The sequence below is a fragment of the Eretmochelys imbricata genome, chromosome 1 (genome assembly GCF_965152235.1).
Source record: "Eretmochelys imbricata isolate rEreImb1 chromosome 1, rEreImb1.hap1, whole genome shotgun sequence".
Classification (NCBI taxonomy): Eukaryota; Metazoa; Chordata; order Testudines; family Cheloniidae; genus Eretmochelys; species Eretmochelys imbricata.
In genome coordinates, this window is record NC_135572.1 from 192,616,585 (window position 1) to 192,633,483 (window position 16,899).

The 16,899-nt window shown below is 42.5% G+C and overlaps 1 protein-coding gene across 2 annotated transcripts; it reads left to right on the top strand.

Annotated features, from left to right (window-relative positions):
* Window positions 1-1,782: 1,782 nt before the first annotated feature.
* On the top strand, window positions 1,783-16,486 carry LOC144259115 (uncharacterized). 2 transcript variants are annotated; one of them, XM_077807296.1, is made up of 5 exons: window positions 1,783-2,083; window positions 8,386-8,435; window positions 11,255-11,289; window positions 11,971-12,012; window positions 14,661-16,486. In XM_077807296.1, the coding sequence occupies exons 1-5, from the start codon at window positions 2,058-2,060 to the stop codon at window positions 14,853-14,855; spliced, it is 348 nt and encodes a 115-aa protein (XP_077663422.1). In that variant the 5' UTR covers window positions 1,783-2,057; the 3' UTR covers window positions 14,856-16,486. The 2 variants fall into 2 exon arrangements, with proteins under 2 accessions (XP_077663422.1, XP_077663421.1); XM_077807295.1 differs by having other exon boundaries at window positions 15,626-16,486.
* Window positions 16,487-16,899: the final 413 nt, after the last annotated feature.

The following is a 16,899-nucleotide window of genomic DNA, read 5'->3' on the forward strand; positions in this document are numbered from 1 at the left end:
TATTCACCCAGAGTGAATAAACTTTTATAGAAGAATAAAAATAACCATTCAACTTTATGGTAAAGGATAGATATTGTAGCTGGTGTAGTGTTATTATAACACTGATTTACTATATTCCTTATACTTGTACAAAGAAGCCTATATTCCCTAATTCATTGGAATACTGTGGTAATAACTATGCAAAGGCAAAGCTGTAAGAGTTTGACAGGGGCCACTATGTGAGAAACGACACATTGACTCTTATTGCTATCCTAATTTAATATGCAGTTAAACATTCTAATCCTTTTAATAACGATCTAGATTCTCTCTCCACTTCAAAGTAACTCAACAGAAGACTTCAGACTTATTCTAACCCAGTCGTGGAACAGTAACAATGCTGTGGGATTCATGTGAACTATCCCACCTAAGCAACCCAGGCCATGAATGAAACTACTAAAAAATATTGCAGAATGAATACGTTCAGGAAAAAAATCACAATCTGTTCTCCGAACAAATAGCCACATTCAAATACATTCCGCTCTTGTACCTGTGCAGCATAGACAAGTTTCATGAAGCAGAGAGTTATGTAACGCATTACTGGGGTTTCAGTGTCTAGTTTCAAGGAGCTGCCAGTAACCTGGACTCAAAACAAGGCTCTCACTTCATCCACCACAGAATTTCAGCCATTCCTAGAGTAAGGCAAACATCCATTTAACTGCAACCCCATGCAACAGTTTAGGACAGGAAGAAGTAAAGGATCCTGTACCCAAATGAAGGTCCTTGATGTCATGCTCAAGTGTTGGTAGACCGAATGCGTGGAAGCAGCGAGGCACAGCACTTGCAGTATCATAGTGAACCCTCTAAATCCATGCTGGGATTTGGAGACCTACAACATGACCAGGATAAGGAGACCAAAGTGTCTGTATTTTGGAAAGGCATAATAAATAAAATCCCACAAGGAGGAACTGTCCTTTAACTATTCTAGCCTATGAGCAAATTACTGCAAGGCTCCAGAGGGAGTGGAGGGCTGGGTGCCTGTAGAACCATGCCATGCTACCAGGGGGCGTGAACCGGGACAACCCTCTGTCAGAGTAGGCTACAGTTAACACCTGTTAATTAAGACTGTAAACACACAGTTAGCAAGTGTAGCATAGATAAACGACAGAGAGAAGTTGCTTAGCTGCCACATCTCTCACAGTGCAACATGTTCACCTGTAAAGCCACAAGCGCGCACCCTGCAGCATGTGCTGTGAAATCACCTTTAGACAGAGTCAGCTCTTTGGTTAACCACTCTCTGCTAGTTAGACCTTCACTTCAGATGACACTGCTGCAGTGCTTCATGCCTTATTGCATCACCACTGGCGTCTTATCAGTGTCCCCCCCATCAATATATCTACGATAAAATGGCTTATTTAAGAAGCACTGGATCCCTGAGCTCTCCCCTCTGACTGATTTTGTTTCAGGTTCCTCCATTGTTCAGAGGTCTCATTCTTTCCTGTAACTCCATAGGCTCTGAGCAAACAAATAAAAGCAAGGAGAGTTTTTGTGCTGCTCTCCTAGTGGAATCATAAAAAGAAAGCAAAAATGAAATATAGCTGAGATTCAGTATCGATGTTGAGTTTTGGTTTTTTGTTGCCTTTTTTTTTTTTAAACTAACTTTTGTCGCTCCGTTTCTCAGAAAAGCTGGGTAACAAGAGACTGTGGTTTCTGTTTGGTAAGAAAACCCAGCAGTGATGTTTTAGTCTCACATCTCAGTAACAACTCAGCTTCTCCTTGTTTGAGGGTAGAGGCCATGAGCAACAAACTGGCTTCTCTCTCACTCCAGCATCTCAGGAAGTGACAGCAGTCATTCTTCCCTTCCGTCTTCCTGTCCACACCCACACTTGTCAAAAAGAGATGATCTGCAGTGGAGATTTGGTATGCTGAATTTGGGTGCACATGAAGATGGTGTCATAAAGTGATTCTACCTGCCCACTAGGTTTTTGATTTATAAAAGTCCTGGTAGAAAATACAACTAAAACAGGAGTCAAAAAGAAGAAACTACCTGCTTTCCAGAGCTGCAGAGATTCTTTGAAAGGATGGGGAACTGCCTACCAAAAATGAGGTAGGTTCAATATCCATTTATGTTCAAAGATTGGCATAAGAGACTAAGGAGAAGGGCTAAAGCTGATAGATATTTTGTGAAACGTAGGAACAAACAGGGACAAATGGCACCCAAGACTGAACCTGTCTTATGTGATCACTTAAAGGGGCCATCAGAAATCTGTTGCTTAACTGAGATGATCTGCTAATCAAGGCCAAGTAAAATTGTACTCAATATGTTTAAAGATAGAAAATTACCTCATTATAATATTGAGCTCTTATATAAAGCTCTTCATCCATAGCTCTCAAAGCACTTCACTGAGGTGGTAAGTAACAACCCCATTTTATAGATGGGGAAAATGAGGCACAGTTCAACTGACTGGCCTGGGGTCACACAGGTCAGTTGCAGAGCCAGGAAAAGAGGTCAGAATAGATGATCACAACAGTCCCTTCGAACCTTAAAAAAATCTATGAAAACCCAGATCTTGAGTCTCAGTCCTGTCTTCTATCCCTAGCATGTGTTCCTTAAGGACAGTGTCTTGTACAGTTATACTGGATAGCAGGCTGCAAACATAAGAAAAGACATCACACTGGCTGTTTAAGATTATTGGGATCCCTTCACTGTATCAAGTAAGAGAAGTACTCTATTTAAAATCACCTAGTTTCTCATAGGGCATACATAGGATGTCTAGCACCAACAAGTTGCAGGTCCAGCTCTGCGGGGGAGGGGATGGGGGGTAACGGTTTCTAAAAGGTTTGATGCCAGTTCAGAGCCAAAATTCTCAGCTGATGTCACAAAGAGGTGGGAGATGGCCGTAGATGTTCCCCTTCTAGCTCTGGCAGATGAACTTATGGGATATTTCTAGAGTTTAATCGCATCCCAATGTGCCACTGTTCCATACTATATCTGTAGCTATGGTACCACCAAGAAAACTGTCTCAAGGGGCTGTTCCCACAGTACTATAGAAATACAGATTTCATTCAATAAAAGTAGAAATAGTCACCCGATGACATTCCGGGGTGCAATCCAGACCAGCAAGGGGATATTTCACCCCTGCCTGCAACCTGCAGTGCCTCACAATGCTTTGCTGCAACAGCTGCCACCTGGGCTGCTCATAGACAGACAAACAGCGTGCAGGGCACACCCAGAGTGTCTATATACAGCCACAGCCATGGTCCAGCAACTCTGACCCCAGCAGCCTATTACGAAACATCAGCCATGCTCTGGTTTCCAGTAGCCTTGGTTACTACTTGCAGGGTGACCCCAACATACTCCCAGTCCTGATTTTCCTCTCAAGAATGCGTGTTCTGAGATGTCTGGCCCTCTCCTGGGCAGTTCAGATAGATTAGGTCCATAGATTAGATCCTCTAAGGGGATCAACATACAACAGTCTGCTACTCACATCATTCGGTTTAAAGACAACACCAGATTAGTTTTAATTAAAGAATAAAACAAGTTCATTTAACTATAAAGAGACAGATTTTAAGTGAGTTCAAGTATTAAAGCAGGTTTCAGAGTAGCAGCCGTGTTAGTCCGATGCATCCGATGAAGTGAGCTGAAGCTCACGAAAGCTTATGCTCCAATAAATGTGTTAGTCTCTAAGGTGCCACAAGTACTCCTTTTCTTTTTAAGTATTAAAGTGTTAAACTCAGAAATAGTTACAAGAGATAAAACACTTTCTAAAATGTTAAAGATAAAACGCTTTCTAAACTTCACAAACTAGACTTGGTTGAAGGTAACATTCTTACAACAGGTTCCCAGCAACAGTGCTGAGCAAGTTTCAGGGCAGGATTTGCTCCCAAAGTCCATAATCCGTGTCTTTTGTCTTCTTAGGTGGAAAAGAGAGAGAGATGGACAGGGAGATATAATATGGGGTAGTTTTGCCCCCTCACTTTAATAGTTCTTCACCCTTTGAAATGCATTTTCCTGAAGGTTAATCCTTAGATAAAGGTCTTTCCAGCATGGAGACATGGGGGGGGGGGGTCTCATCATGAAAGAGGTTTCATGCTGTTTGCTAAAATGCAGTTTTGCCTTGTCTCCCTCTTGCTGTTTCAAGGACCTCGTTTACCACTTATACATAAATTCAGGTACGCACACATTCCTTTATTTAAGACCTGCTTGACGAGTCCTACCTAATTGAGGCTACATGGATTTGAACATGTGCTACCAACATTACTCTGGGGGAATTCATAACTTTACAGATAATGTTGCTACACACATTTCATCATATTATTGACCAGTGAGTTATTAGTTTTCAAATGATACCTCAAAAGACATATTTTGTAGAAAATATTATTAGAATGGTGTGTACGGTGACAATCTAGGGGTGCATTCGGTCACCCAAATACACTGGATTATAACTTTTGGAGACTTCTTTATGGAAGTAATTGTTTTTCACTCAACAAAGAGAGGTTTGCCCTGTGAGAACTGCAGTCTGCAAACTACACTGGATTGGGGCAGTTTAGGACTTCCATGGTACTTGGCAATAAACTGCATTTCACTATTCTGGCCTTGCTAGCCACTGTCCACAATTTGCGTTTGCTGAACTTAGTCATTCACCAGAGTCACAGGCTGGGGTATGCCAGTCTTCTAAAAGTTAGAAGTCGTTTCTCACACATGAACTTCCTCAAGCCATTCCCATTTACCACAATGGCTATTATCTTTCAAGCCAGGCTTCTTGTTCTTTGTTTCATACCCCACACAGAAAGTGGCAGGTGCTGTCAGAAAACAAGACGTAGGGGGCAGATGTGTGGTTTCCTCTGTGATGCACATGTCGGCACGAACTGACAGAAGCAGTTTTTAAGGGGAAAAGGCTTTGCCTTGGTGGTTTTTTGGCTGTGGTTTTAGTAGATCAAAAATAGATTACCTCAGAATGCGCTGATGGCTCAGAGTCAGCTTATGCCTTAGGAAAGCCAAATGAGCCCCTTTGTTGTTGCCGTCAAAATCTCCAAACCAAAATTCAACCTTTTGGACAAAGTACTTGGTTACTACTCTGAGTAATGAGAGGACTGGAAGAAACAATAACCTTACTACACCTGTCTAATTCCAGTGTTAAAAACAGGACAAATTTTTTAAGAGCACCTAAGTCTCATCTTCAAAAATGACTTAGGCATTTAAAAACTGAAACCCTATTAACTTTCAATGCTTACTATGGTGCAGAAGTGCCTAAATCACTTTTGAAAGTGGGACTTAAATTCTTAAAAATTTTACACACATGCTTCCAAGCAGCATTCAATCAGAAAAATGTGGGAAAACTGAATGCCCATGCAGACACTTACACTGTCTAATGATACAGCAAATGAAACCATCCATTTAAGTAAGTCCCACACGAGGTGCGAGGAAGAGGCTCCAGCAGAGAAGCAGTTAAACCCCAAATGCAGCTCTGCATCTCAGTTTATGCCTGCTTCCCTCCCTGTACCAGTCTCTTCCTCTGGTGAACAAGTGCTGGATGAAGGAAATATAGGAAGGACATTAGATAGATGTGCTCTCTGTTACCCATGACAGATTGTATTTAATGATACCATAGCACAACTTATAATTGCTGTTATCACCACCTGACCTGACTCAGCTTGACTGTCAAGGCTCATCAGATTGCTTTCACATGGCAGGAAGGATCCTGACTGTGATAATTTTTGTCTGTTATAACCTCCTGAATGCTGACAAATCCACATCTATTTGATCCATCATTTAACTTCCCTCACCACCGCAAATGACTAGAGTGACAACTTGCAACAATGAGAAAGTCTGATCCCAGGTTACACAAGGCTTGAATAAACATGTTAAATACTCCTTATTATGGTAAAGGTCTAGAGCTTTGCTGAAATTCATCCTATTTGGCAGGAGGTTGCCTGGCTGCATGCATTTCATGGTCACAAAAGGAACCAAAGAAGAACTAAAGCTCCTCTGTTTTGAAAGCATAAGTAGCTGCCATTTGGGCTAGAGAATTATCTCAGTAACTGTACTAGGATTAGGGTTTGTGTGTCTTTACAGGTCGTCAGCCTGTGGACATGAACAGTCATGCACTCTTGGCAAGGTCTGATACTCCATCCAGTACATCATCAAGTCTATACTGATCTCACTGAACACTTAGGGTGCTTCTACACAGCAAAGAAAAACCTGCGGCTGGCCTGTGCCAGCTGACTCTGGCTTGTGGCCTTGAGTTGAGGGGCTGTTTCATTGCTGTGTAGACCCCGCAGGGTCTTAGAGCCTGGGCTCCAGCCCGAGCGCTATAGCCTACACAGCAAGGAAGCAGCCCACTCCCAAGTCAGTTAACACTGGCCAGCCATGGGATGTCTAGTTGCTGTGTAGACTTTTGTGTCCTGTCCCAACACTCATTCAGCATTGTGTAATTTTTTTGGAAGGCATCTGCGGAGCTGCCTCTATGTTTCCTGTTCCAAAGTGCTGGCCAGGAGCAAAGAATACATTTTCAGGACCTTGGGAAAGTTGATCTCATAGAGAAAATGAAACATGCTAGGTGGGTAACTCCATAACGAACTCCACTTATCCTGAGACTTTAATCATCATTAACCAGAAGAGCAGCTGACACATCAGGGCCCTTTAAAAATATTATGTTCAATAGGTCTGCACCGTGCAACAGCAGGCTAAATGTCCCACAAAGCTGCAACTCTACCCATCAATGTGCTGCCACCCTGACCAAGGAAGCCCCCATTTAGGAACGAAAGGGACATTTAAGTCCATTCAGTCCTTGGCATCCCTGCTGTGATGACTGAAGCGGGTGCCAATCAGTACCAACTGTAGCGGTGGGTTTTGAGATGTACATCGACTAAGAACTACAATGAGATCAGGAACTTATTTCTCCCAAGCCACAGTAAAGTTACCAGAGTAATATTCTCTTTGGTACCAACACATGCTGGAAGCAGGGAAATGGTAACCTAGAGCTTAAAGATTTCACATCCTGTTATTAATCCACTGGCCCATCAGCTCTCCACTATTCTGTTTCTTGACCCTATTTTCTGCTTTTCATTCTCCCCGACCCCATATTTGGCCTTTTGTCTTCATCAAAATGAGTTTTAATCTGTACATATCTATTTTTGACTCAGCCACTTCCTGCATCTGTAATAGTCTCTGGGAGGCTTGTAGGACAGAGCACTAGTCCTACAAGCAGCTTCTTTACACCAAATTTAAAACAGCTTTGGGGGAAGATTTCAAAGACATTTAGGTGCCTAAAAATGCAGGACTCTGTTGTAATGCTATTAATTAGGACGAACAATAATTAGCACTTGGATTTAGACAGTGCTTGAGAATTATATCAAAAATGATGGAACACTTCCCTTTATATGCACTAGGGCTGGGCTGTCACTGACTTGTGTCTTCCAGCCACCTCCTGTTTCACGGCTACAATCAGCCCTTATAGAACCTTTTGCGTTTCTCCCACATCCTCAATTTAAATGCCTGTGGTCACTACCAACTTTCTAGAGCAATTTCTCACTAGTCAGAACTTGGAGCAGATTACCTGCAGGAGCCCAGAGCTGTATGTCCTTGCTGCAAATCTCCAGGGAGTTGCTACCAGGCTGGGGATAAGACCCCAGGTTTCAGCAACCATGAAATGTGATCGGAATCTGCCATCTCCTAGTTTCTTTCTCTGCCCACTTGCCACTGTAGGCAGGCATGAGTGGCTCTCAGCTCCTTCTGCTGTGGCCATTCAACACTACCACTATGGGGGCCAGGATTAGTGCTCCTGTTTCCTCCCTTGTCAGGCCCACCATAGACAAAGAGCCATGTAGCTTCTTCCCTCTCTTCCTAACAGTTCCATGTGTCAGGAGGTATGCTCACAGAGCGAGGGCAAGATGGAAAAGAAAGCGAGAGAGGGGAGAAGCTGGGGACGATAACCCACGTCAACCTATCTTGGGGAGAAGAGAGCAGGCCATCCCCACAGATTGTGTGCATCTGGCTGGAGAAAGTGAATGCTGTGGGGGACCATCAGCTAGAAGTGGATGAAGAAAAGGGAATCAATTTCTGGGACAAGTCTCATGTCTCTCTCTCACCAGAACCAGGGCCTCTGTGTTCTGCCTCATTTCCTCAGAACTGTGGGGGAAGGGAAGGGTGGCAGAGTGCCCCAACACTCTCCCTTAGCAGCCTTCAATAAAAGCTTTTGTCACTTTCTGTGGCAAAGTGAAATTGTCTACAGCCTTCCAAGCAGGCAGCCAGAGAGACATTTTAATTTTCCCCAGTGGCTTATTTAATTTTTTTTTTTTTAAGCAAGACTGAAATTCTCACAGAAACTGTCAAAAGTCTTTCGAACAACATTTTTGACCACCTCTCTCATCACTACCAAGCTTAACATGCCTCCTTTTATTTTCCAGCCTAGAATCATGTGCCGACCTCAGGAGGAGGAGACGCCCACACCAGCATGGTAAGCAAAATGTGGCTGTGGCTTCAGCGGATTTCCCCTCTCAGGCAGGACCAGCCGTTCCTAAACACTGGAAGAAGCGTTTAGCCATTTGCAGTGCAGTGCCTTTGTCAACATGGTATCCCAGAATTCTCATAATTAACTACGACACATAGGGGAAACCTCTCATGCATTTCACATCCTAGTCAGGCTACAGGTCCATGCACAAGCACTCAACACAGATGGGGAATATACTCCCCCTTTGCCACAGTCCATAGACCAATTGCCAGACTCACACTAAAGAAACAGTAACAACATGCAGGATATTCAGGGCTGTTTTCAACACTAATTTGCTGTAGAATTAGTACTTGTCTTGGAACACCTGGCATCCAATGCTGAATAGTGCCCACGCCTACAACTGTCAGCTTTATACCAGGCCCACAGTTTAACTGGCAGTTATGCTTTCATCCTAGTTGTGAAAGATATAAAGTAGCATAGCCTGAATTTATCTGGAATCGCACAGGTATGCAAAATGAGTGTAATTTGTGACGCACATGTAGCATAAACAGCTAGAAACAGAGGATAAGATAAACCTGGAAGAGTGCCGGCTCTATCTTAAACCCTCTCCAGTCACCTTGATTTTTCAGTTACCCTTGGTTTGGCATGCCCAGGGAATGCAAGTTAAACTACTTTGTTCCTGTTCACTGACCAATTGATACCCAAAGAGTATCTGCCGTTTACAACAATGGTGGATTTGGCCTATTTGCACTAACAGTTACACTCTAGCCTGGAAATACCATTGCAGGAAGGGAGAATCATTTTTACGGGAATTCACTGTGAACTTAGGGAAGCCACCTTACACAAGAGGTGAAATGTTAAGGCCTCCAAGATCACACATGATAATCGAGGAAGAATTCCAGATTGCTAGGTATCATGAAAGAGAGGCTGTTTACCTCATTAGGTCATGGACGTAGCAGTGTTCCCGTGCAACTGTCTGGGCATGCCCACTTACACGGTCTATACCAACAAGTACAGAACAATGCTTGTGCTTTTGGAAATGCGTTCAGGCACTTGTATCAACTCACAAGAGCTAGTGATATTAATATTACTGTAAATATGGATGAGTGTTTTGGCACTTTAAGTACATGCCTGAGCATATGCATGTCAGCATGTGAGCACATTTAGAATTGTGCAAGTCTTTTAGAACAAACCCCTAAACAGGACAAAATTCACAGTGTTGATGACTCACGGTGTTATGAAAACCTTTTCTTTAAGATGGGTTGACTTTTAAGGGCACCAAAGTTAAGTTTCAGGTCCTGAAAAGGAATGCATGGTAAAAGATGCAATTAAAAAAAGAGTTTTAAGTGAGATTCCCTGAATTTTAGGTTTGGACAAAATAGTCTCATGGTCAAAACCTTACTCTAAGAATCAAAATCATTTGAGGATTCACAGACTATCAGGTCTCTGAGTAACATTTTTTCATAATTGAAATGCAGAAAAGGGGAAGAATTGTCTAGTGGCTAGAACATGAGTCAGATCATCTGAGTTTCAGCTCAGACTCTGCCACTGTTTCTCTCTGACACATAGTGAGGTTACATGACTTACCTGAAATCTATTACCTGTTCTTTTCAAGAGGCATGATCTTTCCCCACCGCAAATGCACTGGAATTCTTACTGTTTTACTTAGACTAATTGCTGAGGGCAGAAATTATGTCTCCACTTAATTCTGTGCAGTGGCAACCCCAATTTGGTGCTCAGCAAGTAAGTACTAATAGTAATATTACTAACGTGTCTGAGATCTTTAGATGGAAGGTGCTGCTAAAGTGCAAAATATTAGTATTGATAAAACACAGTGAAACCAAATTTCAAAGGGGGAAGATATCCACATGTAGGCACCAAAGTGAGTACAGTATAAGGAGATCAGAAAGAAAACATTAGCCTGTCCTACGAAGGATATAGCAAGCCACTCAAAGATACATGCCAGAGCCTAAATACCTGTTTTCAGTGCCTTAATACTGTACTGACTTATACTAGACTTGATGTATATTTTAGGTGCTCAAATCTGAAAGTTTGGCTTTCCAAGTTTACAGAAACAGCAAATAGTCTAGCAAGCCTAAGAACAAGAAACAAACCACATGTACTGAAGTGTAAATCAGTTGATAAAGATGATGTTGACAATTCCCCATTTATACATCAACAATTGGAACAGAAACAGTCACCAGGATGAACTCTGCATACAGTCCACCAAACCACTGTGCAGAACGGCTAACATACTCACTGCCATATAGAACATCCCATACACTACCAGGCTTAGATCCATATTTACTACACAAACATAGGCAGGATAAAACTATATAGTCAAAAGGAACAATCTTGCGTTAGTGAGGATGACAAGATTATGCAATACGAACTACAGAGCATCACTTGAGCTAGGAAAGTACAGAGGATCCCCATCTCTATCAGGGGCAGTCTCTGAGCCTGCCCAGTCAAAAACAAGGGAAAGCATCAAAAGGCATAGAGCTGTGTTTTATAATGCAGTGAGAGCAGTCTGAAGTCCACACTAAGCTCAGAAAAAGGTAACTAAAACTGCTTATACATGTGAATTTTATTCATCCGTCTGTGACAAGTTTCTAATCTCTTTCCACGGTCAGTTTCACACAGGTTGGTAGTTTTCCAGGGATTGTGTTGATGAAGCAAGGTCTGTATCTGTGAGAGTCCTGTTATAGAACAGAGTTCTCCTTGTCCCTTTGATAGCCAGTCTCTCACACTTTTGTCTCTCCTGCCTCCATGATGTGCCTGTGCCAAAGGCTTGAAATTTACACGTTTTGCTTTTCTCTCTCCAGCACAGGCCCACAGAAGTGCCCCAGCTGCCACTAAGGTAATGAAAGCTTTTCTGCAGTTTTAAGACAATGCCTTGGAGCTGGAAAGCTTTTGATTAAACCTTCCAGTATAAGAGTAAAGTATGAAATCTTTGAGTGGCTGGCTAAATCCTTGGTAGGACTTCCCTAATACCCAAGGTGGGAGAAAAGGGGAGTAAACAGACCAGATCTGGGAGGTCTTTAGAACCTTGTCATGGGGAAGGATGGGTTGAAGTTGTACCCTTCAGTAGGTTTTCCGCAGATGAGCAGAAAACAGCTGGATTAAAGCACAAGGGAACTGGTCCATCTCACATTACTATGCAGAATTAGTCAGGGCTGATATTCTGATCAGGGGGCTGAGGGTGAAGAGGAGAAAGTATAGGAAAAAGCCTGTAGGTTTTGGTGATAATGACTCATGGGTACCATAGAATCTGCATATTCTCATTTCACAGTCAAGCAGGAGGCATGCTGCTGCTGCTTCCAGTCTTCACACTGCCAGACAAAGCCAGCTACGAAGAGAATAATTTACTGTGTCCCGGATTCCAGCCACCCTCTGATTAATACACTCTGCCACAGTACCCAGTTAGGGAAGCAACTTTACTGAGCATGTGCAATCCAGTCAGACAGCTACATTAAACAAAAAAGTAGCTGTAAAAAGTAGCTCTTAACCAAATATGTACTACTAATTATTTGTATTGCAGTCTCATCTAGGAACCCCCGTCGCAGACCAAGACCCTGCTATGGTAGGTATTGTACAAACACAAAGATGATCCGCTTCTGTGTCCAATATTGTATAAAACCTAGGAAAGCCTTCAGGGATTGTGTTTTCTTCATCAGTTCATACCTGTTAATAGAGAACATGGAGGACGATTCCTTGAAGACATTAGCATAGTGGAGGACAGACTACCATTCTATCTCTATAATATAAAGGGTGGCTACAGAAAGCACCTAACTGAGTAGGACCTACTTAAGTACAGTTCTAGTCATACAAATGACTAAAACTGGCACCATAGAGGTCCATGTTTAGTGCTGCTTAATGATTTCAGATCTTGTTTACAACTAAATATGTTTCCCCGCAATGCCCAGCCCTGAATACTTTTGCCCCCTCACATATCCCCCCTGGGATAAGTTAAACCTCTTTCATCTATTATCTGTTTACACACACACACACACACACACACACACAGAACAGGTTTCAGAGTAACAGCCATGTTAGTCTGTATTCGCAAAAAGAAAAGGAGTACTTGTGGCACCTTAGAGACTAACCAATTTATTTGAGCATGAGCTTTCGTGAGCTACAGCTCACTTCATCGGATGCGATGAAGTGAGCTGTAGCTCACGAAAGCTCATGCTCAAATAAATTGGTTAGTCTCTAAGGTGCCACAAGTACTCCTTTTCTTTTTGCACACAGAGAAATGAGCATGCGGAATAGACAGAGGAGGAGCAAGTGATACTTCTACCTACGCCTTTTTTTCTCTTGTTAGTGGCTTTTCCTGCTTCTCTTCACTCTTCCGGTCCCTTGGCCTTGTTATGTTAATTTTTATAGAATTAATGGGTCCAACCAGTCAACGGAACTAACATGACCCTGTTGCTGTACAACACTAAACAGTTAAACAGATCTGGAGTTCCAAGCACAGAGACCGCTGCCTGCTTACTCCCATGGCCACCATACTATTAAAAACCTTAATCTTTTATTTAAGATACAGAAAAACGTATTACAAAGGCCTTAACTGAAGTATTAAACAAGGCTTTCATGTTAATAGCCCTTGTTCCCTTTCTCTTTCCCTGTATAAAGCTTTCAGAAGGAAAATCCCCTGCCTGACAGGCTCTTAGATGGAATTAAAGAGGGCAAATAACTCCTTTTGGGGAGAAAAGAGAGGAAGTTAATTGAGATGGGCTGAAGCTGTTGCTGTAAAGTCCAATCCTTTAAGGCACACAAGAAGAACACACCAAAAAAAGGGAGAAAAAAGAACAGCAAAGAGAGAAAAATGCAGCTTTTGTCTTGTGTACTGACTTACTTTCATTCTCACTACTCAAGCAAACATAGGCCCCGTAGGCCCACTCCAAGATCTGGAAAACTCATACCAGCAATGGTCTGTTTAGGGCATTACTTTTAGCTCTCTGTCATAAGCTTACAGAAATGTTCCAAAATATGCAGTAGTGGCCAGCTAATCCAGACTTATCAAAGAGAAGGCAAAAGAAGAGGGCTAGAAAAGAGAAGAAACAAGGTGGGGAAGAAAAAGGACACATGGGGGAAGGGAGGACAGCAGGAACCAAAGTCTCACATTCCAGGTGGCGTCTGGGATTTAGCCAGAGCCAGTCAAGTGGCAGTATCATCAGTATCCCTCCCTCTGGCTCAATCTGGTCAGGACAACAAAGACCTGGGGGTCCCAGGAGATGGTGGTGATCGTAGTCATTATGGTGAAGTTTGCTCCTTCCTTTCCTCCCAGTCCACCAACTTGATTCTTCCCCTGAAATCCTTTTATTAACAACCCTGAAAGGAGTGATGGAAGGAATACGCATCTCTTCATTATTTTGTCTACTAGCTAGGTCCAATTTATGACACACCTACATGGTTTCCAGGCCAACACTCCTCTTGTTTACCTGATTTGATCTCACTCCAGTCCTTGGGTGGCATCAAGAGGCTTTTTGGTTTGGATTAAGTCAGTCTTCGTCCTTGACTTTTGCTGACTTGTACAAGCAGTTCTGTGTTACAGGGACAGCTAGACTCTTGTTATCTTGAATAACTTATAGCACAAGCCTCTACACAACAGCCTGCAAGCTGCACCAGTTTTGGCTTCCCCGTACTCAGAAGGTCAAACACAGAGGTGATGTGTAAAGGAGTTAGGTGTATGTTAGATGCTAGTAAATGGGTGCGTCTCTCTTAAATTATTCTAAATGGCCCCTAGACTAAGTGTAAGTTAGGCTAATGTATATATTGATTGTGGGGAACACAGAGATGGTGTAAGTTACACCAGCTTAGACTGTGTTCACCTCTGAATTTATCCCTGCATATGCATAAGCAGTATTTGAATAGTCTTCCAAGCGCAACTACTTCTGAAGCACAATTGAGCTCTTTACCACTGGGGGTAACTGTCTGACTGCCCCCCAAAACAAGATGGGAAACTTTAATGACCCTGAAGATCAGGTCTGCAATTTTACATTCCATTAGACAACAAGCATGCATAATTGGATGCTCCTACGCATGGTAAGCTGCAGTTTACACAATACGGAAGTGATTGCAGATTTGGCCACAACAGTGAATATTGTTGTCATTCATTCAGTACTGGGCTAGCAACAGGGCTACCACATGAGTCTCACTCACTGTATAGTCTTCAGTTTCAGTGCAGGGCAAGAGATTTTCAATACTGCTCTCTCTTCTCATTATCAGGCTAATCTTGAAGAAAGAGACTTGACTCATCCTAATGAGATATGCTACGCCACCATCAATCATGGCCTTAAGGAAAACCCCCCCATGATAAACGGCAACCATGAAACTGAATATGCCTTAATCTGCATGCCTGCCAAGAAAGTGACTTTTACCGGTCACCAGGACAATGAATATGATTATGTCCTGATAAGTTAGGAAATCTGCTCCTCTCTTTACTGCACCAAAGGAGCCTGCATATTCTAAGCAACTAGGATGCGTCTTCCAAACCATTTTCCCAGTAACATCAATACTTACAATAAACCCAGGGGCATCCCTTTAACATACACAGCCTACGCTTTGGGGTAGTTCTGCCATTCACTGTTCAAGTGACACTTTACCATAAAAGATTTAACACAATGAAATTTACACAACATGATGCTGGGACTAGTTGGGTAACAAAGCAACGCGAATCAACAATATCTGCCCATTGCAAGATGGTATAGTAATTTAGGAGCTTCATTATTAGAAGCTGCTAAGGCTTTCAGTCCTCTTTGCAGAGTTTTAAATAATTCACAATTTATTTTAGAAGGGGACTAGTGAACATTTCCAGTGACCCAACTGTTGGTGAAAATTTCAGTGACTCTGGTAAAACCTCACCAGAATGCTTGTTTACTTAAATTATAAAACAAAGACCTAGAGTGCCCTTGCACTGGCTGATCTTGCTGTAGGATGGTGTGGGTACAGAGCTGTGGTGGTTAATTTGACCATCCGTACAGTGGTTTTACAACCTGTGACCCAGATCTCAGAGAAGTCTTAATGAAGTTGTATTTGAATGAAGAAATAAAATTACACTGCTGAGGATTCATGTGCAAATAATGCTATCGCTAGTCATACTCACTGCCACCACCTAAAAGAAGATGAAGTCTTACCATGGAACCTAATGCTGCCTTCAAATGCACATGTGCTATCCCTGTCATTTCCAATAGGAGCTCCGCTGGGACACAGCTCTTGCAATTCACTGCACTCCTGGCTTGCAGCACCATATTGCAGATTTGCATATTGCAGCACAGCCTACAGATGGAGTCATAACTTCTGCCCGCAGTTTTGAAAATGTAACTAGTCCTGGCCAGCAGAAGCCCTACCTCCCTACTGTTCCAGTCCTGGGATTTTTCCAGAGACACACAAATATGACATTTTTGAGATGGATAAAGGTTTACAGTCAACTAGATGAGACAGCTGAACTCATTTTGTCTTGCAATTTCAGCGAGACTGAAAACCAAGTATTAAACAGATTAGAAGAGTTAATGCTGTGACACTAAGCCCCCTGTATCCTTGCCTGGACATTTGAATGCCTTCAAATTCTGTATTAGAACACATCTGGAAAAACACATATTGTGTCTTTTTTCTGGTTTTGAACTTCCCATGTACATAACTGCTGACAATACCTCTAGCATTTCTGTGCCTAACTCCTCCCTCGTTTGCAGCTCATTCATCTTAATATCGTCACATCTCCGTGCTACTTCTTTGAAAGACAGCTAGGACTCATGAGTCATGGAAACTCAGCCAGCATGGCACAGACATTGCTAAGGCAAGGCAGTCTTATCTGCATCTGGAGTTTCTGCACACCAGCAGAGAGGAGAGCTGCATTTAGAGCACCGTAGAGAACATGCTACCATTGGTTGTTGTACAGAGGACAATAGACAGAGTTATCAGGACTAAATTTTCTCGTCCCCTTTCATTTTGGTTCCAGGATCTTGGACATTACATTCAAATTAGTAAAGCATTTTAAAAAATATACTAGCCAAATTATTGTATATTTTCATGTTGGATAACATTAAAACCCATTCATCTGCCATGTTATTGTCTTGTATGGTTTAAACTTAAACTCAAAGAAAAAGGTAAAGATCATTTTAAAAAAAAATCTGTTACTCATGTAAATGAAGTGCACAGTTGGAGGATCTATTTTATAATGGAGGTCTGACTGTGTGAAGACTGCTGACAGCCCCTTTTGTGCACAGCCCTTCAGGTTTACTGTATATAAGCCTTACTCTATGTTAGGATCCTGGTGCACTTCCCCCACAGCACTCTTACTGGCCCAACTCCCCCTCTCTGTACTACAACAGTTGGGAACTACTCCTTTCTCCAAGTATGGCAAAGCTGGCTGGGATAAGGGGAGGACTGGAGAGTGATGAGTCTCCCATTAATTCTCACTCCATCACCGCTCTCGCTCCTCTCACCGAACCCAGGTGGAAAACAGGCA

Bases quoted from the DNA above. Each gene is read 5' to 3' on its own strand.
- LOC144259115 (XM_077807295.1), top strand. From the start codon at position 2,058: ATGGGGAACTGCCTACCAAAAATGAG. The intron at 8,436-11,254 runs GTAAGCAAAATG...TTCTCTCTCCAG, and splicing joins GAGACGCCCACACCAGCATG to CACAGGCCCACAGAAGTGCC. The intron at 12,013-15,625 runs GTAGGTATTGTA...CATTTCCAATAG, and splicing joins CAGACCAAGACCCTGCTATG to GAGCTCCGCTGGGACACAGC.